Source organism: Tarenaya hassleriana, unplaced genomic scaffold, assembly GCF_000463585.1.
Source record: "Tarenaya hassleriana unplaced genomic scaffold, ASM46358v1 Cleome7, whole genome shotgun sequence".
NCBI classification, from domain to species: Eukaryota; Viridiplantae; Streptophyta; class Magnoliopsida; order Brassicales; family Cleomaceae; genus Tarenaya; species Tarenaya hassleriana.
Genome location: NW_010969548.1, coordinates 2701126 through 2721183, shown reverse-complemented (window position 1 = coordinate 2721183; position 20058 = coordinate 2701126). Strand labels below are relative to the sequence as shown.

Genomic DNA, 20058 nt, shown 5'->3' with positions numbered 1-20058 from the left:
AAATGGGTTGTGATAGTTGGGAAAATATAAATATGAATGTGAGATGGATGTTACAAATGATATGGACAAATCAGCAAAGATCATTCCAAAAAAAAAAAGAAGCTAAAATGTCCCTTTTAGGGAAGAAAGAAAAGTAGAGGGGTCAAATCTCGAAATAAATAAGAAAGCGGTTGGTATATATAAAAATTAAAAAGAGTATATAAGGAATGGTTCAACGAGAGAGGGCGGTTCGCGTGGTCGGTCTCTCATTTGTCATGTAGGGCCTCTCGTGGGCTCTTTTGCGGTCAGCCAGCCGGCTCCCCCTTTTGTTTTTCCTTATTCTACTAAATTACTCATCTACCCCTCTTCTCTCTCTCCTCTCTCTCTTTTAAATTTTCGTTTTTAAAAAAATCTTAATTGAGGGGTTCATATATTAAACTAGATTCTTATGTGTTATTACTAAGTATAGTCCATAGTTTTATTAAAAACATGCATTGATTATATTTTTTGTTGGTTGGAAAAAAATATATGAAAACCCAAATCTATTTCAAGGTTAGTAATCATCAAGTACAATGTTTTTCATATTTTTTTTACTGGTTGAAATGTATAAAACTGGTCACATATATTTTAATAGTTCCTCGATACAAAATCATACATATATCATGTAATATATCTGGGAAACAGATCCATCATCCACATGATTAAAATCACTTTCATGAATACTAGGGATTTTGTGGCATTAATGGTAAAATGGTAGTTGACAGACGAAACAAGGGGCAAAGTTGGAAATGAGACAAAAACGACGGCGTCCGCCAGAGTTGGCTTTCGAAAATGCGGCCCCCACTCTCCACTTCAATACACTAAAGATTCTCTCTCTCCCCCTCTCCCATCTCTGTATTTTGCATTTCCATTCTCTCGTCGTCATCATCATCTTCTTCTCTTTCTTTCTCCATTTTATTTTTTCGATTTCGGGAAAACAGTGAACTATTAAGGCAACCCTCGAAGAAGAAGAAGAAGAAGAAGAGGGATAAGGAGAAAGCGTAGAAAAAACAGTACGTCGGATTCAGCTGCAGGCAAGCACTTTCACTTTTCCTCTGTTTTTTTAAAAGTTTTTTTGGTTGATTTGATGTTTGATCATGCTCGTTCTACTCTGTTTTGATTGTTTTGGATTCTGTTTGCTTGAATTCTGATAGATCGCAAATCGCTTCAGATCAACAGTCGTTGTTTATATATGATGGGTGCTTCCGTATTCGAAATCTGATTGTTTCGTTTGCCTTTTTTTTAAAATCGAAATTAGTCACTATTCTTTTACCTTCTTTTTTTTGTTCGTTTTATGCTTTGTTACGATCCTGGGATACATCTTATGAGTAGCGATTTCCCGATCGATTTGATGATATCGTGGTTTTCCGTTGAATGCTTGATTGGCTTCCACCGATATTCAAAACTCACGATCTCTCTGATTCCGGCGCCGATTGAGCAAAGCTTGTTCGATCCTTTCTCTCCGTGAGTTTATTTTCATTTTGTTTTGAAAAAAAACTTGTGTAATTAGTTTCAAGAGATTGAAGTTGAATTCTCGATTTGCTACCCACACTTCTTCTCGGCACTCAGATCACTTGCTAAAATCATCGCCCGCACTAATAATCAAAACCCATACATGTTAAGAACAAATCTTAAGAAGGTGAGCGATGCTTGAAATCGATTTGGAATGTTTTTTTTTATTATGGTAAATCCCCTCATGTTTAATGGTGCTAATCATGCTTAGGCTAAAGATCTAACAACCAGTGTTAGGTTTACCTTGCACTTTCCAGAGATGTCTTTATCGAAAAGCCATCAGTAACGTATGAAAATTCCTCTTGAACCGGATATTCTCTATAGTTTGATCTCATTTTGAATCCCGGATAATTTAGTCTGGTTTGGTGCCTAACAGCAATTAAATAATTATTAAGAACACAAAAATATGGAATTAAACAGACACCAAAAAGGACCCCTTGTGCTGCAGGGATTGATCTCTGTCTCTTCCCTGAGTTCTTCCCTTTTTTTTTCCTGTCCCATACGTTTAAATTTTCTAGAACCAAAAATATGAATTCAAACCAGTAACAAAAAATTAAATAAAATCGAAAATTTATATAGAAAATAAATGATTTTATGAAGAAAAACTGAATTATATATATTTTTTAAAAACAAAAAGTCGTATAAAAAACCTGTCGTATTTAAAACGCTGATTTGTGATAAAAATAAAAGTAAGGTGCTTTTGAAATTGTGACAAATATCTGAGGAGTTTGATGAGCAGTTCACATCGTCCTTCCATTTTGGTGTAATTGCAGTAAGTTTGGTATTTGACGTGAAAAGCATACCCTTTATATGCTTATTCCATTAAATGCTGTTGACATTTTTTTCACTGCTTTAGGTTTTCCAAACTACAAGTACGTGGAATCTTGAACAGTTCAGCATTCCATTTTCTATCAAACATCTCATGCAATATTCACATGGCTGCTTGCTGTATATATATATACATATCGATAATCTGCAAGTTCACCGGTCTAATTATATCTTTTAAAAAATCAGAGAAATATGGATGAATATTCATCTCCAAATGAAACCTCGGACCTGGGTTAGAAAGGAACGAGTTTTGCTCTTTTCGTTAGTACTTGTTATATATTGTCCGGACGGACGATGACTTAGTTTTTTTAAAATCCTTCTGCATTTTTCAGTCTCCTTGGTTGGGTCGGTAACTATGTGACCAAAAAATTTGAACCACGACAAAAAAGGATAGAACTTGTTATGTTCCGAATAATGTCACATTAGGAATACTTTTGTCTTTGGTCTGACGTGTGGATTGGTTGGTATAACCTACCTACGTATTGTGCCAAACAACAAAGTTAAATATCACATGGGCACATTCACATGTAGACCTTTTGTCTTCTCTGCGTGATTTTTGTATTCCCCGTTAACTTTTTTTTTTGTCGTTATGATCCTAAATAACTTAAGATCTATCTCTGCTTTTAAAAATAGTAAACTAAAATGGATTAAATGAAAGAAAAAAATGGTCTTAATCTTCTTTGTTTATACAATTTTATATAACTTCTGGGAATTGGGTTATCTTTCTTGCAAGCTACTGTTTCTTTGGTATGGTACACGTGTTGATGGAGGAAGAGTCATAACCCCCTGCATTTACTTGTTTGTTTATACTAATAATGATTCTCGGTGTTTCTCTTTCTCTTAAATTATAGTAGTTGGAAAGTCAACAGAACAGCATTTGATTTCTTGTTCATGCAAGAAACCGGAACTTCAAATAATTCAACAATGCCCTCTGTTTTGTTAACTGTTTGAAACAACTGATTAACCTCGTTCATAAGTCTGTTTATCTTTGAGTTTCTTCTCATTCGAGATTCTCCCCGTTTCCGACAGTTGTGGAACAAGCTTAGTTTGGAACTGTTAGATCATAAGATGGAAGAAGCAACACAGGTGAGTTCCGAGATCCCTGCGGCCGTGAAAGGTGCTGCCGAGGAACCAAATACTGTTGATGTTCCTGTTAAGGTATTGATCTTTTTTGTATTTATATAGATTCCATGATTCTCAGCAGTGATGATTCAAGTGTTCAATGGAATAATTATCTGTTTGATCATAAAACTTTGAGGGTTTTGTGTGAACCTCACGTAAGATTTTAACTCTTTTAGCATTGGATTGTGTAATATGGAATCCATGTATGCCGTCCAAGCTTCTTGCATAGGTTTCAAACTGGGAAGCTATCTAGGTATTGTGACGATTTTTATTACAGGCTGCTAATGGAGAATTGCCAAAGGAAGAGAAAATGGCTGCAAAAGAAGATGAAGATACAACTCTTGATGGGGAATTCATAAAAGTTGAGAAGGAAGCCATAGATGCCAAGGACGACTCTGACAAAATGGAGCATGCTCCTGTGGAAGAGCCAAAGGAAGTTTCGCTCGAGAGGAGCTCAAGTGGTTCACAGAAAGAATTACACCAATCACAAGAGAAGGTGAAAGATCTGGAACTCGAGTTGGAGAGAGTAACTGGAGAACTGAAACGGTATGAATCTGAAAATACCCGGGTGGCGAATGAGCTTTTGTCTGCAAAAGAGAAGTCCGAAGAAACGGCTAAGAAACATGAAGAGCTCGAGCTTGCCAACAAGAAGCTGCAGGAGCAGGTTGTTGAAGTGGAAGAGAAACACAGCTCCCAGCTGAAGGCTTTGGAAGATGCTTTACAATCTCAGGATGCCAAACATAAGGAACTAACCGAAGTGAAGGAAGCATTTGATGGGTTAGGTATTGAGCTTGAGATCTCGAGAAAAAGGATGATAGAGTTGGAGGAAGCGCTCAGTCGGTCAGCTGGGGAAGCACAGAAATTTGAAGAGCTGCATAAACAAAGTGCTTCTCATGCTGAATCTGAGCTGCAGAGGGCTTCAGAGTTTGAACAAAAGCTTGAATTGGCGAAAGGAAGCGTGAAAGAGATGGAAGAAAAAACGGTGTCCCTGCAGCAGGAACTCAAAGAGCTGCAAGATAAGATTGCTGAAAATGAAAAAGTTGAAGCAGTTCTGAAGAATGCTACAGTAGAATTAGCTTCCCTTCAAGAGGAGTTGGCACTTTCAAAATCTCAACTTCTGGAGACAGAACAAAAACTGTCTTCAAAAGAAGCGGCCATTGATGAATTGACCCAGGAACTTGAGCAGAGGAAAGCTTCTGAATCTCAGTTCAAAGAAGAATTATCGGCTCTTGAGAACTTGGTTGGCCAAAACAAAGATCTTCAGGCTAAAGTCTCTGAACTGGAAGACTTAAACTCAAAGCTCAATGAAGAACTCAAGGAGAAGGACAAGTTAGATTCTTTAATGAAGGACTACGAAGAACAGGTCAGAACTGCAAATGAGAAATTGACCGAGGCATTGAAAGAAAAAGAAGCGCTTGAAGTAGCCGTGACCGACCTCACAATTAATGCAGCAAAACTGAAAGAGATCTGCGGGGAAGTGGAAGGAAAGCTGAAAGTTTCAGATGAGAATTTCACTAAGACTGATGCTCTTCTGTCTCAAGCTTTGTCAAACAATTCTGAGCTTGAACAGAGACTGAAATCACTGGAGGAGCAACATAACGAATCTGGAGCTGCAGCCACAGCAGCTAACCAAAAGAATCTTGAGCTTGAGGATATGATTCAATCTTCAAACAAAGCAGCGGAAGAAGCTCAACTAAAATTGAAAGAGCTAGAGACGAGGGTCATCACAGCTGAGCAAAAGAATGTGGAGCTCGAGCAGCAAAGAAACTTGCTGGAATTAAAAAGCAGTAACACAGAAAAAGAACTGAAAGAATTTTCTGAGAAAGCATCCGAACTAAAAGCTGCTTTGGAAGTGGCTGAGGAGGTGAAAAAACAGGTGACTGATCAACTGCAGGAATACCAAGAAAAGATAACCGAGCTGGAATCGTCATTGAACCACTCTTCAACAAGGAATTTGGAGCTCGAAGAAGAAGTGAGGAATGCATTGCGGAAAGGTGCAGAGCATGATGACCGGGCCAATATGAGCCACGAGCGCAGCCTTGAGCTAGAAGGTCTGTTCCAAACATCACAGTCAAAATTAGAAGATGCTGAGGGAAAAGTGAAGGAGTTAGAGTTGCTACTCCAGACAGAAAAATACAGAATTCAGGAGCTTGAGGAGCAGATTAGCTCGCTGGAGAAGAAATGTGGTGAAACCGAGGCAGATTCGAAAGGGTTTTTGGGTCAGGTGGCTGAGCTTCAGACCAGACTGGAGGAATTCCAAGAGAAAAACTCAAATCTTGAAGCTGCTCTAAACATTGCCAATGAGAAAGAGAGAGAGCTGACGGAAAATCTGAATGCTGTGATGGATGAGAGAAAGAAGCTAGAAGATGCAGTTAATGAGTACAGCGAGAAGATCGTCGGGTCTGAGGATCTGTTAGCCGTTCTCAGGAACGAGTTGAATGTCACACAAGAAAAGTTGGAGAGTATTGAGAATGATCTGAAAGCTGCTGGTCTAAGGGAAGGCGATGTAATGGAGAAGCTTAAGTCAGCTGAAGAGAGACTTGAGCAACAAACAAGAGCATTGGATCAGGCTACAACAAGAAGCACGGAACTTGAAGATTTGCATCTATCTTTAAGTAGAGATTCAGAGCTTAAACTTCAGAAGGCAATGGAGGATTTCACCAGCAGAGATTCAGAGGCCAAGTCGTTGTCTGAGAAACTGAAAGATCTTGAGGACAAAATAAGATTATGCGAAAAACAGTTGGCCGAAGCATCCATGAATTCTTCTTGTCTGAAAGAAGAGCTCGATCAGACATTGGAAAAACTTGCTTCTGCAGAAACCGCTAACGCAGAACTCAAAGGTGAGATTGTCCGGGCACAAGACAAAGCTTCACAGGCATCCTCAGATAGCGAACTGTTGGCAGAGACAAACAACCAGCTCAAGATCAAGATTCAAGAACTTCAGGATTTGCTGGATTCTGGTGTTTCTGAGAAGGAAACTGTGACGAAACAACTGGAAGAAGCAACCGAGAGGTTCAGTAAAAAAGGAGCAGAGGCCAAGGAATTGATCGAACAAGTAAGAGCCCTTGAATTCCACGTAGAGGAGTATAAAAAGCAGGTTATATTAGCATCAGAAGTAGCTGAAAGTAGAAAGGTGGAGCTAGAAGAGTCTTTACTGAAACTTAAGAATCTCGAAGCCATTGTAGAAGAGTTCGGAGCCAAATGCAGCGGCCTCGAGAAAGAGAGCGGGGCTTTGGCTGAGGTGAATCTAAAGCTCAACCAGGAACTGGCCAGTCATGGGTCAGAGGCCAGCGAGTTGCAGACAAAACTTTCTGTCCTCGAAGCTGAGAAGGCCCAAACTGCCAAAGACCTTGAATCTTCAAAGACAGCCATAGAAGATCTAACAAAACAGCTTACTTCTGAAGGAGAGAGATTACAATCACAGGTAGAGACAGCAGAATATAAACTTTTCAATTACCATCAATAGGTTTTCTATTTTGTTGTTTAATCCGATCTTATGGAAAATTATCGTTTGTGCTGCAGATTTCTTCCCTTGTGGAGGAGAACAACCAACTCAACGAGGTGTATCAGAGCACGAAAAATGAACTCCAATCAGTGATTGCACAGCTTGAAGAACAACTCAAAGCACAGAATTCTAGTACGGATGCTCTGGTAGCTGAAATCGAGAAGCTCAAAGCCGAGGCAGCTGAAAAGCCTGCGTTGCAATCACATCTAGAAGAACTGAAAAAGCAATTGACAGAAGTAGAATCCCGGTTGAAAGAAGAGGTAATGGAGTTATTATCAGGGACATAATGTAAGACATGACAGTGTGTGTTTATTTATCGGTTCTACCAGTTTACTGAATTTTCAGCGTTTATTGCTTCTTCCAGGTTGAAAATGTGAAAGCTTCCGCTTCGGTAAAAGAGGCAGAATTGACCTCTAAACTGCAGGAACATGAGCATAAGGCCAGCGACCGGGATTCTCTCCACGAGCAAGTGCTTCAGCTTCAGAAAGAGCTTCAACTTGCTCAGACTTCTGTTGATGAACTGGTTGATATTCTTTCTTTTCGCTTCCTTCTAACATTAGATAACATCAGAAACTTCAATTCTGATTGGTTTCTTCGTAAATTCTGAATAACTTTATGGAAACAGAAAAAAGCCCACTCTCAAAAACACTCGGAACAGGAAGCAGCTTCAAAGAAAACACAGGAAGAGCTTGAAGCAAAGAAACAGGAAGTTGTCAGGCTCGAATCATCGGTGAAAGAGCTTGAACAGAAAGTAAAGCTTGCAGATGCTAAATCTAAGGTTTGTCAGTGCTAAGTACCCACAACTTACTTGATCTTTGCATACAAAAATCATGAACAATTTCAGCTAAAATCCCTTTGAAATATGATCAAAGTGGACATTTAGTGAATCTGAAAATTAGTTCAAGAGCATTAATGTCGGTCTTAAACCCTCAAAATATGCTCTGCTTATGGTCGGACGGAAAGACGATCTTGCAGGAAACCGAGGCCGTGGAAGTAAAATCCCGAGACATCGGGGGGTTAGCCGTTTCATCGCCTGCGAAAAGGAAGAGCAAGAAGAAGCAAGACGACAACAATGGCGCTTTGTCATCATCATCATCATCATCATCGTCTTCATTGGCTAACAACACAACTCAAATGACTGAAACCTCACCTCTTAATACAATCAAGATCATGGTTGGAGTTGCTTTGGTCTCCATCTTCATTGGTATAATTCTGGGGAAAAAGTATTGAAGCCTTTTTCTCAAAGTATGGTTTTGGTGATTTTGATTATATATTTTTGGGGTTTGATTATATTTTGTATAATGACGCTTTCTCTCCGCAAGTATTTTGATTTTGATTTTTGGGGTCAGGGGATGTTGTATTTATAATCCCTTTGCTTGTATGCCGAGCATGTTTATTTATATATTTATGGTGGGTTTGTTTGGAATGTTTTCACTCTGTATGTGTTTTTCTCTCCACCGGTCAATTTTTTTATAAAAAAAAGTTACCATCACCAAAAAAAAAAACTTTATTAATATGCAATTTAATATTATATTAAGCTACATGGTGGAGTTTATAATACAGAAGATATTATCATATAAAGTGCCAAAACGGTGTCGTTTCGCAAGTCCCCCGCCCCATGCCTTGTTCTATCTCATAATCTGCTAAACCCCTAATCCATGGTGGAGTTTCAGAAAACTCTTCTCCAATAATCTTATCAGAAGCTCATGCAGGGTAAGTGATTCCTCCTGGTTGCTTCCGACCCAATCCCTGAAATCTCCCATTGAACAATTTTGGTGATTCTTCATGGTTTTTTCTCCGATAAAGCCGGATACTTTCGTTTCGTGTGCTAAGGTTGTCTAAAGTTTGGTTCCTGAACTAAAATTTGGTAGATTTTTCTGGGATTTTCACTGTGGAACTGGGAACTGATCTGGGTCAAATTATAATTGACGATAGTTCCAAAAGTTTCGATCTTTTGGTTTCTGTTGTGTCCTGGACATTGGGTTCTTACTGGAGTTTCACTAAGAGGGTTATTCAATTGGTACTGAGACTTTGTTTGGATATTTGATTAAGGCAAAACTAAGGAATTGTCTCGATTTAGGACCCTATTTTCCTGTCTCTTGCAGATGAGTTGGTCTGAAAGCTAGTTCTCGAATCAGAGCTTTTGGGTGCAACGTGAGCAGAAGGAGTTATGCTACGCGCAAGTTGTTTTGCTCCATCCTCCATCGCCCGAGCGAGTTCCTCATTATTTGTACTGTTTTTCAACACTCCATATGTTCTTTTCCGCCGCCATAGTGTTTCTCCATTTCGACGGTACAATGCTCCTCTCGCTGTCAAAGGGTCCCGAGAGAAACATCCTTCCCTTATGGCACAGAACAGACATCTATCCACCATGTCTCTCACTGCAAAAGAATCGAAAGAGTTGCCTCCTAATAACATATCCAAGAAAGTGAATAAGAAAGCTCAGCGGGATTCTCCTGAAACAATGCTCAAACTGAAACTAGACATGTGCTCCAAAAGAGGTGATGTAGTGGAAGGACTTCGATTGTATGATGAGGCGAGGAGCAACGGTGTGCAGCTTAACCAGTACCATTATAATGTCGTTCTCTATTTATGCTCTTTATCTACTGACCCATCCGTCGAAGCAGCAATGTCTCAGAGCCCAGGACTCCAGAGGGGTTTCGATATTTTCAGGCAGATGATTGCTGACAAAGTTGTTCCAAATGAAGCCACGTTCACGAATGCAGCTAGACTTGCTGTTGCATTAGATGACCCGGAAATGGCTTTTGACATGATTAAGCAGATGAAGGCTTTTGGTGTCCAACCGAAGTTGAGATCTTATGGACCAGCACTTTTCGGTTTCTGTAACAGGGGTCTTGCAGATAAAGCTTATGAAGTTGATGCACATATGGTTGAATCTGAGGTGATTGCCGAGGAACCCGAGCTCTCTGCCCTTTTGAAAGTTAGTGTTTTCGCAAGGAAGGGGGACAAAGTTTACGAGCTGTTGCAGCGGTTGCGAGCCTCAGTCAGACAGGTCTCTGAACCGACCTTTGGAACTATCGAAGAGTGGTTTAAGTCTGAAGATGCAGCAAAGGCTGGAGTGAAGGAATGGGATGTGGGTCAAGTAAGGGACGGTGTGGTGAGGGGTGGTGGAGGATGGCATGGGCAGGGATGGCTGGGGATTGGCGGATGGAATGTCACGAGAGCAGAGATGGATGAGAACGGTGTCTGTAAATCTTGCAAAGAGAAGCTTGTCTGTGTCGATATCGATCCAATGGAGACAGAGAACTTTGCCTCGTCTCTGTCCAAACTGGCCTGCAAGAAAGAAGTCAAGGCTCATTTTAATCAGTTTCAGGTATTTTCACTCCAGGTTGCATTTGATTGCGGTTAATCAGTTTATTTCAGATATCTTTGTTATCCCGTGATATAAACAAATCGTAAAACTTTAAAATCAACAACTCACTTGCATTCTAATCAAGCGTTTTGAACGGATGAAAGCCAGTTGAAGATGTTTGCGTTCTTTTTCTTGGTGTATGACACTGGGACTGATTTCAAGGTGAACTGGCACAGGAATGGCTGAAAAAGCATGGACCATTTGATGCAGTGATAGATGGGGCGAACATGGGCCTCGTCAACCAGCGCAGTTTCAGTTTTTTCCAGGTATAAAAAAACACGCTAATACGCAAAATTAACTGCTGAAAACAAAATGCTTTGGCAAATATTTATGGTTTTATCTAATTTTGCAGGTAAACAATGTTGTCAAGAGATGCCAAGAGATGAGTCCATCGAAGAGGCTACCACTTATCATATTGCATAGGAGCCGTGTAAACGGAGGTCCAGCAACCAACCCCCAAAACAAAGCCCTGCTTGACAAGTGGAGGAAAGCCGGTGCCCTTTATGCCACTCCTCCTGGTTCAAATGATGATTGGTACTGGTTTGTTTTTCCTTGTACATGGGAGATCATGATTTATACTGTGGAATCATTAGTACATGTGTGTAAGATTCATTTTTGCAGGTACTGGTTGTATGCTGCAGTGAGTTGCAAGTGCTTACTGGTGACGAATGATGAGATGAGAGACCATCTTTTCCAGTTGTTGGGTAATAGTTTCTTCCCGAGGTGGAAGGAGAAGCACCAGGTCTCGTCTCTTCTCTCGTGGATCGATTGTGATGAATCTCATAGGATAAACTCTCTGTTCTTGGTTGAGTTTTTGACTTATCAAAAACCATGTTAACCATTTTTATAGATCGAAAGGCCAGTTTCGATGTAAGAAATGTGAATCCATGTCTGGATATATCGCAGGTTCGGATGTCTGTGTCGAGAGAGGATGGTCTTAGGCTGCATATGCCACCTCCATACTCCATTGTTATACAGGTCGCATGTCTTTCAGCCTTGTCCTGTTTTTTTTGCTTCCAAAAACACAGTAGTTAAAGCTCTCTGTGTTTGGTTCATGATGCAGGAGTCGGAAGATGGAAGATGGCATGTTCCAATGAGTGTGGAGGATGACCTTCAGACATCGAGACAGTGGCTCTGCTCCACACGAGCCATGAGCAGCCGCCTCTGAGATTCTCTTCATGGCCCGGACCTGTCCTGTCTGATGCTCTCAGTTCAGTGGAATATATTACGTTGTAGCATCGATTTTTTTCAGCATAAATGAGATGAAATTGTTGAATCCATGTATTTAAACATGGATGAGGTTTTTACATTAAGACAACGATGTGGAAGCACATACTTCTTGTATTTTGCATTATTCACCCCTATGTTTCTCATTATTTATAATATTGACATGTAACTAATAATTAGCTCAATCCAGTCCAGACTACTTTGGGATTAATCATGGAATGTCTGCGGATGCATTAATATAATATATTATGTTCATAACAACAAATCCCATGGACAAAAATTAAATAAATAAATCTAGGAATTCCATAGAACACAATCATGAGATTACAAATACACAAAGATATAATATATTATGTATAGGTATCATTGCATAACTCGTAGTGCAGAATCCTCCTCAGAAGCAGGCATCGAGGACACAACAGCAACACAGAGCCGCGAAACTGCATGGCCCAAAAAACAGAAATTAAAATTTTAAAAAACTGAATGGGCCGTTATGGGCCTCGGCCCAAATCAAACTTTCACTATAGTTTACACCGGTTGGGATTAAACCGAAACCCGGTCGTCATCTGACCAAAACCCAATGGGGCCGGTTTGAACCGGTTAAGAATTGATGCAGAGAGGAAAACTTACCAGCCTTTCCAAAAGCCATCACCCCTGGACTTGGTCTCCACTTTGGAAGGACCCACCGTCTGATGGTACGTGTCCACCGTCGGATAACCGGCCGGCGGTGGTTCTATGTAGGGCCCCCTCGACACCGGCGGTGGAGGATACGCTCCTATACATACATGATACATATATATATCATTATGTTAGTTTTCATTTCATTATGTTGGTTTGAGCAAGTACCCGAATCGTTCTTAGAATTGAATTAAGCTATTATGTTACAATATCAATATAATATTTCATATATCTCTAACACGTCGGACCAAATTATTAGATAAACAGATCAAAGTATCATGGCAGAAATATGATCAGGGTGATTAAATACTTGCACGTGTACTTGTAAAAAGGAATTCTATAGAAGAGAAGAACAGAAGACAAGTACCTGCAGTTTGGTTCTGACCGGATTGGCTCATCTTCGAACAGGTCTCTTGATTTGGAAGGCGAAGAAGATTGTATGTATATATGTATGTATGTGTTGTATGAGCGTTTATATCGACGATATCCTTTACAATAAAAGCATGTTGGCGTGGATATATATATAGAGGTTAAACCCGCGTGAGGAGGAGAGCATTACGGCTACGTCAAGGTCGTGTATATTTTTAATAAATGAATAATATAATGAGAGCATCGAGTTCCATTTATTGGATAAATTTCCTAATGTACCCAAAAGTAGGGCTGGACGTTTCGATTCGGTTTTTTGGGTATTTTTTCCGACCCAAAACCGCTGTTATATTCCGAACGATATCATTTTTAGAGAACCGAATTTTTCCAGAACCGAACCGAACTTTAAAAATCCCGAAAAACCGAATATTTTTAAAGAAAATCTATCATTTTTTTAATAAAATCCGAAACCGAACCGATACCGAAACCGAACCGAATACAATAAAAAAACCCGATTGGTTCCTATTTTTATAAAACCGAAAAAACCGAACCGATCCATTTCGTTCCGAACCCGAACCGTTTCCCGAAACGCCCACCCCTACCAAAAAAGAAAAGGTCATCTCTTACGGCCTTATGTTTTTGACGTGTGGACTTGGGTTGCGTAGCCAAGTAGAAAACGTGAGCGTATTTGCTTAGTATTTGAATAATGCATATTATATTATCGTTTGTGATTATTAAAATAATTAAATATTTTTGGTAGAGTTTACATTTCGTGTCCGAAGGAATCGAGGAGTTTATTGAGTCAATGGAGAAGATCTCTTCCTCATTGTCCAGAAAGCTGCGTAATACCTGTTCTGCAGCACACAAACACACCACAACAACGCCTTATTACATTCCCCTTTTTGAAACACAAACACCAACAATTCTTCAGATTTAGCAACATGCAGCCTCAACCTCGTCCCCGTGTGTTTTCTGGAGGCATTGCCTCAGTTTCTTTCTCCTGAGGCCTGAGTACCTCAGACTCGGGGTGAGATCCGGTACCCGAGGGTGTCCGAACCCACAAAAAGTTCTGAAATTTCATTGACTTGCGCTGACTTTTGGGGTATATTGGTAATTTTACATGAAAATAGGCATAGGGAACACTAGATATAAAAGTAATTTGACTTCTACACGATACCCACGAGATAACATGTCGTGGTTCGGAAAAACCTAAACCCGAACTCAGGGTCCAGGTTTCTACCCTCGCTGAACCCGTTTTTTTTTATCTCGTTTGTGGTGAATACTTGCGAGCTGGTTCCCGAAAACCCGCGGGTCTCGGGTAAAAACAACGCCCACCTAGTGTTGTCAAATGGCGGCCATGGCCCCGCCATGGCGGGATTGCGTGGCGGATTTCAAGGTAGACGCCATGGTATTTCTATAGCGTGGTGTGTATGGCGTTTTCGCCATTGCGTGCGCCGTATCGGGTTTTCAATTGTGCGTATTAAAAGAGAAAGTAAAGACCAGAAAAAAAAAAAGGAAAACACACAAATGGGAGATATCGAGTAGTTTAAGATTTTGGAAATAGAAAAATTGAAGAAAGAAAGAGAAACAAAATCTGGAAAGAGAGAGTTTCTGAAATAGAAAGAAAGAGAAAGAAATCTGAAGAAGAAAGATTGCAGAAGAAGCTGAAGAACAGAGAGAGAGAGAGAGAGGACACGAGGAAGAAAGGTTGCAGAGTCGCGACTCGAGAGAGAATCGATATTCGATCATCATCTGTTGGTATCTATCTATGTGTTTTTCTATTTTTTTTTGTTGACGATGAGAGAGACAAACTCTCTTCTCTTCCGTGAGAGAGACAGTAGAAATCTTTGCCATGTTCTTCTGTCATGTTCCACTCATCTATTATTTATCTATTATTATTTTTGTATTGCACATCTTTCTGCTACCTAGCACTAGCATCTGTTACAATATGTACGTAATTTATAGGATCATTAATAATTTATTTATCCATGTGTTTTCATAATTTCGATATTTTTCAGTGATAATGTCAAACAAAAGCGGGCAATGTTCACAATCTGCATCTACAAATGTTGCTCCTAATGCAAATGTTACTCCTAAAAAAAACTAGAAAAGATCCCGGATGGAAATATGTTGAAGTTGTAGAAGAAAATGATACAAATACTCTCGTATGCAAGTTTTGTAGAAAAATTATGAAAGGGGGTATTACTAGAGTAAAGGAGCATCTGATGGGAAAGAAAGACAATACTACTATGTGCGAATTATGTCCGAAAAAAGTACGAGAAGAAATGAGGGAACTTCACAAGAGAAAGAGAGTTACTGGTTCTATGGTTTGTTCCAACGAGCCTATGGAACTTGATCTTGATGATTTGGGTTTTGGATTATCTGATGAAGAAGAAAATCCACAAGCAAAACGGAACAAAAAGGTTGATCTAAAAGGTCCTATGGATTTGTTTGTTAGAAGACTCGAAACAATCATTGCAAGGAACAAGAAAGAAAATATGAGACAATAAAATATCAAAGAGGTGTGCGACAAAGATTCTATTGGTGGAGTTCACCAATTTATTGCAAGATGGTGATATCAATCTGGGATTCCATTCAATAGCATTAAGATGCAAAGTTTTCAAGATATGTTACATGCTATTGGACGTTTCGGCCCTAACCTTCCAGCTCCATCTTACCACCAAATAAGAGTGTCATTACTCACCAAGGAGGTTGAATACACCAAATTATTGATGAAACAACATCAGATTCAATGGGAGAAACATGGTTGCTCTATTATGTCGGATGCATGGACGGATAAGAAACAAAGATGTTTGATTAACTTCTTGGTCAATTCTCCGGCTGGCACAATGTTTATGAAATCGATAGATGGATCTAGTTTTGTGAAGACCGGTCAAAAGTTATTTGAGATGTTGGATTCTCTTGTTGAAGAGATTGGAGAAGATAAAGTGGTTCAAGTGATAACCGATAATGGAAGCAATTACGTCTTAGCGGGGAAGATGTTAGAGGAAAAAAGATCACACCTCTTTTGGTCTCCTTGTGTTGCTCATTGCGTGGACTTAATCTTTGAAGACATTGGAAAAATTTCTTTGATCAAGCTCACAATTAAAAGAGTCATATCTGTTGTTGGATTCATTTACAACCACTCTAGTACATTGAGTTTGCTGAGATAATTCACAAACAAGAGGGAATTGGTAAGATATGTTGTCACTCGTTTTGTCACTTCCTATCTTTCATTGGAAAAACTTTTTCAGGAGAAAGATCATCTTAGAAGAATGTTTACCTCCAATGAGTGGAGAATAAACAAGTTGGCGAAAGGAGCAAAGGGAAAGGAAGCTGAAAAAATTGTCATTATGCCTTCATTTTGGAGTAATGTGAAATACACTCTGTAATGGCTCTGCTTGTTCAAGTGCTTCGACTTGTGGATAGTGAAAAGAAAGCAGCAATGCCCTATATTTATGAAGCAATGGACAATGCAAAAGAAGTCATTGAGAAGTCTTTTACCAATGACGAAGGCAAATACAAAGATGTAATTGCAATCATCGATACGAGATGGGATTGTCAGCTTCACCGTCCATTGCATGCTGCTGGTCATTATTTGAATCCCGAATACTTCTATAGCAATCCTGGACTTGAGAGAAATATGGAGGCGGTTGATGGATTGTACCAGTATATTAGGAGATTAGTGTCATCTCAAGATGTCCAAAATAAAATTTTGGGCGAGCTTTCGGCTTATAGATCAGCTAGTGGTCATTTTGGAATTGACTTTGCGATAAGACAAAGGAAGACCATCTCTCCGGGTAAGAAGCATATAAATATTTGCATTTTAATTTTTTTATTTTAAAACTAATCTAAGATTCTAAGTTTTTTATATTTACTTTTCTTGGTTTTGTAGCTCAATGGTGGAAAAATAATGGATGTTCAGCTCCAAATTTGCAAGATTTGGCAATCAAGATTTTAAGCTTGACGTGTAGTGCTTCAGTGTGAACGCAATCGAAATGTCTTTGAGCAAGTAAATTATTCTTCGATTGGTTTGGTATTTTTTATATTTAATTTACCTTAAAATACTTATTTTATAATTTTATTATTTGTGCAGATTCATTCTAAAAAAAAAGAAATAGGTTTGAACACAAAAGGTTGCATAAGTTGGTTTATGTAAAATATAACCAAGCTCTTGTTCGGAGGTACAATATTAAGGATGAGATCGATCCGATTACACTAGACGAAATTGATGTGTGTAATGAATGGTTGGTTGGTGAAATGTACAATGGTGAACATGATGGTGGAAACGATTTGGTTTCGAAGGTGATAATGGATTAGATTGGGAAACCGTTTATAGAGAATCGAGACTTGGAGAACCTAGGGCGAATACAAGGCAACAATCTAGAGGAAGAAAGAATGCTTCAAGTTCAACATTGTCTACTTCTAATGGTAAGACAAAAGGAAAAGGTATCTTGATTGAAAAAGAATTGAATGGTAACGAGGAAGAGTTAGAAGAAGAAGATAACTTGGAAGATTCAGAAGGAGAAGAAGAAGGAGATTGCACCACTAGCCAATAATGAAGAGTTTGATTACATCGGATTAGAGTTTACCGATGATGATGCTTGATTTGTTGTTTTACTTTTAAAAACCATCTTATTTATCTTTTGTTATGCTAGACATTTATCTTTTTATGCTTATATGGATTGATATTTTATTATATTAGTCTTAATGTTATGTTATGATGATGCTTTATTTTGTTTATCTTTATAAATATAATATATTTTTTGATCCGTCATAATATCCACCGTGGCCCCGTCATAAATCTATGGCCTATATTTTGCTTGACGCCATGGACGGCCCACCCTAATGATAACTCAAGCCAAGAGCATCCATATCAACCGACAAGTGAGTACCAATGGATGGGTTTTGATCCCAGACGTGATTACTTTGAAGAAGGGTATATGATACTAACCTGCATCATAGACCGAGGATTCGTCGTATACGTTGTTTCGACAGTTCTTTCCTTCTGCAAATATTATGACGAAACAAGAGATTTTATACTCTTACAAAAATGTAAATCAATGTATCATGGAAGAAGTCGTCTCATGAGTGGAAATTACCTCAATCTCGAACCCATAATGGAAAGCAACTCTCTTTACGTCCTCTAAACTTAGCTCAATAGACATCTCCTACAGAGCAACCAACCATACCATGTCATGATGCTTAAGTTATAAGATGGTATGATGAGATCTTTTGATAGCATAAAATGCTTACATCTTCATGCCCATACATATCCGCAAAATGATATAATAGAGGTCCAAAGTTTATCCAAACCTGTTGACAATATAATAGAATGATTAGATCGATGGAACGAGAACCTAAAGAATAAAAAGCCAAAAAAGAAGAAAGAGTAACCGATAAACTCACTCCTCCATCCTTCAAAACCTTGGATATGGTTTCTATATACTCGATAACATTATGAGCCGTATCAATGAAAAAGCATGTCACAACTGCATCCCACATCCCTAAGGTCCAGACATTATAGGCATAACTTAGATGCATATACACAGATATATATGCATACTACAGATATATATGTATATATACGCATGCTTTTCTCAAGGAATATACAAGGCCAGTAGTAACGGTCTCCTACCTAATTGACTCGGATCATTGTATACTTCAACAAAGTCACCACCACACATAGAGAAGCCTTCTGTTATTCCTGCACTGCTACCAGTACATTTTTGCACGATGCACTTTTTAGTAACTAAGAGATGATTACCGTAATCAAACCAAGATCCAATACGTAATATGAAATATATCTTCCTTTCCTTCTATGATAAATAAAAGAAAAGATGTAATCTACCAATTAATTCCTTTAGTTTTCAGTGATAAAACAAATGGTCTCTAATCTACAAACTAACAAAATATTTCGAGCGAAACCAAAATCAGGTCAGCCATTAGTTGATCATAGACAACCAGATTGTTTCCTATGAAGATTGCCAGGACTATACAAAAAAAGATACACAAATACCTTGCAGGATGAATATCAGGTATAGAAACAGGCCGTAGTTGATCATTGTCAGAGAGTGAGTTGCAGTTGCTGTGAATCCATGGGTATATTGTCCACTCACCAGCCACTTGCGAACTGGTTACAAAGCAAATTGAAGTAAAATTAGAAAATGGAACAGAAGTCAAAATATGTCTCAACAAAATTCATCTACTCAAACTTAGTCACAGGTTTTAATGAGAAATCCTGGCACAGTAGCATAATAAAAGAAAAATAGAACACTCGAATTACCCAAATGTCTTGAGACGGAAATTCTAAAAATTCAAAATCTCAAAAACGGTAGTCAGTTGCTCGGAAAAATGTAACAGACCTAAGATATTAAAAATTATTAGAGAGATTTTATACGATGATGGTCAAGCAAGTTATAGGAATAGTAAATTAACATAAATCGGGAAAATAAGAAAGTCTTACTGATTAAGAATAAAACTTGAGCATATCATCATGTAGTAGGAAAACTCATTTCCTTGGCTAATGAAACCTGTTCCAGAGTACCACAGTTGTTAGGTTCCTCATTACCAGTTGAATCATCAACAATCTAGCTCATCAAAGGCGTACCTAAACAAGAAATCTCAAGGGCCAACCGTCCAAGTCCGGCTCCGGGGACTAAACAGGCATAAGGGGTGCTGGAAATCATATAATTCACTTTGTAAGCATAGACAAATACACCAACTGCCAAAATGCTGAATCATGAAACAGCTGTCTTGTACTGGTTTGTTAACTCTCATCATAAAATGAAGAACTACCAATTTTATCTGTCTATGCAATCAAGCCTCCACAAAGTCAGTTTTTTATTGGATAGCAAGCAACTACAATTTGAGATTAACAATGAAAAGAACCATATAGCTAAGCATTGGGAAAATTTGTCAAGTGTGTCGACATAACCTCCTGAGTATTTATTGAATCTCAAAAGACAGGAACACAGAAAACAATGTACCTTTTCTTCTGACGATCAGGAAACAAGGAATCAAGCTCTTCAAGGATAAGCTTGTAACATTGATCGCGTTCTTTTTGCCCCTGTCAGATGAATTAGAGTTCCATTTTTCCTTAGTGATATATTAATAAAAGAATGCCTGAGTACATTGAGAAAAGGGCAAAGAAAAGAGAAAACAAAATCGGTTACCTCTGCTGCCCAGTCTCTAACTATATTCCTAATTATACAACGAACCTGTAAAAGAATACAAGAAAACCAAGCAAATTATAACCGAAAGACTTGGTTCAAATAGCCTTACTATCTTTGTCTTTGAACTCTTAAGGCTAAAGAGATACAAAATATGGCAACACAAGATGAACAGAATGAATCGCATCAGCCATACGAAAGACTGAGGGAAAGAGATACCTTATCTAAATCGAAGACCAAAGAGGAGAAATTAGGGA

At 38.8% G+C, this 20058-nt stretch overlaps 5 protein-coding genes across 7 annotated transcripts in view; 3 read left to right on the top strand and 2 right to left on the bottom strand.

Annotated features, from left to right (window-relative positions):
• The first annotated feature begins 868 nt into the window (after positions 1 to 868).
• Positions 869 to 8419, top strand: LOC104800972 (early endosome antigen 1). 2 transcript variants are annotated; one of them, XM_010524006.2, is made up of 7 exons: positions 869 to 1052; positions 3388 to 3516; positions 3758 to 6904; positions 7003 to 7245; positions 7350 to 7508; positions 7611 to 7763; positions 7949 to 8419. In XM_010524006.2, exons 2-7 carry the CDS (start codon positions 3427 to 3429, stop codon positions 8213 to 8215), a joined length of 4059 nt encoding a protein of 1352 aa, XP_010522308.1. In that variant the 5' UTR covers positions 869 to 1052; positions 3388 to 3426; the 3' UTR covers positions 8216 to 8419. The 2 variants fall into 2 exon arrangements, with proteins under 2 accessions (XP_010522308.1, XP_010522309.1); XM_010524007.2 differs by having other exon boundaries at positions 870 to 1052; positions 7961 to 8419.
• A 132-nt stretch (positions 8420 to 8551) lies between these two features.
• LOC104800971 (proteinaceous RNase P 1, chloroplastic/mitochondrial) lies at positions 8552 to 11716 on the top strand. Of its 2 annotated transcripts, XM_010524005.2 has the most exons (7): positions 8552 to 8698; positions 9091 to 10319; positions 10535 to 10624; positions 10711 to 10892; positions 10980 to 11100; positions 11265 to 11336; positions 11422 to 11716. In XM_010524005.2, the coding sequence occupies exons 2-7, from the start codon at positions 9156 to 9158 to the stop codon at positions 11524 to 11526; spliced, it is 1734 nt and encodes a 577-aa protein (XP_010522307.1). In that variant the 5' UTR covers positions 8552 to 8698; positions 9091 to 9155; the 3' UTR covers positions 11527 to 11716. The 2 variants fall into 2 exon arrangements, with proteins under 2 accessions (XP_010522307.1, XP_019056535.1); XM_019200990.1 differs by lacking the exon at positions 8552 to 8698 and having other exon boundaries at positions 8705 to 10319.
• A 139-nt stretch (positions 11717 to 11855) lies between these two features.
• LOC109116124 (cysteine-rich and transmembrane domain-containing protein B-like) lies at positions 11856 to 12819 on the bottom strand. The gene is made up of 3 exons (XM_019200991.1): positions 12631 to 12819; positions 12216 to 12360; positions 11856 to 12025 (listed from the first exon to the last, which is right to left on the bottom strand). The coding sequence occupies exons 1-3, from the start codon at positions 12659 to 12661 to the stop codon at positions 11980 to 11982; spliced, it is 222 nt and encodes a 73-aa protein (XP_019056536.1). The 5' UTR covers positions 12662 to 12819; the 3' UTR covers positions 11856 to 11979.
• A 480-nt stretch (positions 12820 to 13299) lies between these two features.
• LOC104800970 (carnosine N-methyltransferase-like) overlaps positions 13300 to 20058 on the bottom strand; it is a 9843-nt gene continuing 3084 nt past the window's right edge. The window contains exons 8-18 of the mRNA XM_010524004.2: positions 19805 to 19849; positions 19619 to 19698; positions 19240 to 19307; positions 19096 to 19162; positions 18649 to 18762; positions 18268 to 18341; positions 18039 to 18136; positions 17886 to 17945; positions 17732 to 17800; positions 17584 to 17637; positions 13300 to 13483 (exon numbers count right to left, since the gene is read on the bottom strand). Coding sequence (XP_010522306.1) covers positions 13424 to 13483; positions 17584 to 17637; positions 17732 to 17800; positions 17886 to 17945; positions 18039 to 18136; positions 18268 to 18341; positions 18649 to 18762; positions 19096 to 19162; positions 19240 to 19307; positions 19619 to 19698; positions 19805 to 19849 — 789 coding nt within the window. The 3' untranslated portion in view covers positions 13300 to 13423. The remainder of the gene's footprint in view (positions 13484 to 17583; positions 17638 to 17731; positions 17801 to 17885; positions 17946 to 18038; positions 18137 to 18267; positions 18342 to 18648; positions 18763 to 19095; positions 19163 to 19239; positions 19308 to 19618; positions 19699 to 19804; positions 19850 to 20058) is intronic.
• LOC104800969 lies at positions 14471 to 17574 on the top strand. Its single transcript, XM_010524002.2, has 2 exons — positions 14471 to 16429; positions 16525 to 17574. Exons 1-2 carry the CDS (start codon positions 16021 to 16023, stop codon positions 16614 to 16616), a joined length of 501 nt encoding a protein of 166 aa, XP_010522304.1. The 5' UTR covers positions 14471 to 16020; the 3' UTR covers positions 16617 to 17574.

Coding starts and splice junctions, on each gene's coding strand:
- LOC104800971 (XM_010524005.2), top strand. CDS start 9,156: ATGCTACGCGCAAGTTGTTTTGCTCCATCCTCCATCGCCCGAGCGAGT. Junction 10,625..10,710: donor GCAGTTTCAGTTTTTTCCAG/GTATAAAAAAAC, acceptor CTAATTTTGCAG/GTAAACAATGTTGTCAAGAG. Junction 11,337..11,421: donor CATACTCCATTGTTATACAG/GTCGCATGTCTT, acceptor TTCATGATGCAG/GAGTCGGAAGATGGAAGATG.
- LOC109116124 (XM_019200991.1), bottom strand. CDS start 12,661: ATGAGCCAATCCGGTCAGAACCAAACTGCAG. Junction 12,361..12,630: donor CGGTCAGAACCAAACTGCAG/GTACTTGTCTTC, acceptor ATGTATGTATAG/GAGCGTATCCTCCACCGCCG. Junction 12,026..12,215: donor GATGGCTTTTGGAAAGGCTG/GTAAGTTTTCCT, acceptor TGGGCCATGCAG/TTTCGCGGCTCTGTGTTGCT.
- LOC104800969 (XM_010524002.2), top strand. CDS start 16,021: ATGGCTCTGCTTGTTCAAGTGCTTCGACTTGTGGATAGTGAAAAGAAA. Junction 16,430..16,524: donor AAGGAAGACCATCTCTCCGG/GTAAGAAGCATA, acceptor TTGGTTTTGTAG/CTCAATGGTGGAAAAATAAT.
- LOC104800972 (XM_010524006.2), top strand. CDS start 3,427: ATGGAAGAAGCAACACAGGTGAGTTCCGAGATCCCTGCGGCCGTGAAA. Junction 6,905..7,002: donor GAGAGAGATTACAATCACAG/GTAGAGACAGCA, acceptor TTTGTGCTGCAG/ATTTCTTCCCTTGTGGAGGA. Junction 7,246..7,349: donor AATCCCGGTTGAAAGAAGAG/GTAATGGAGTTA, acceptor TGCTTCTTCCAG/GTTGAAAATGTGAAAGCTTC.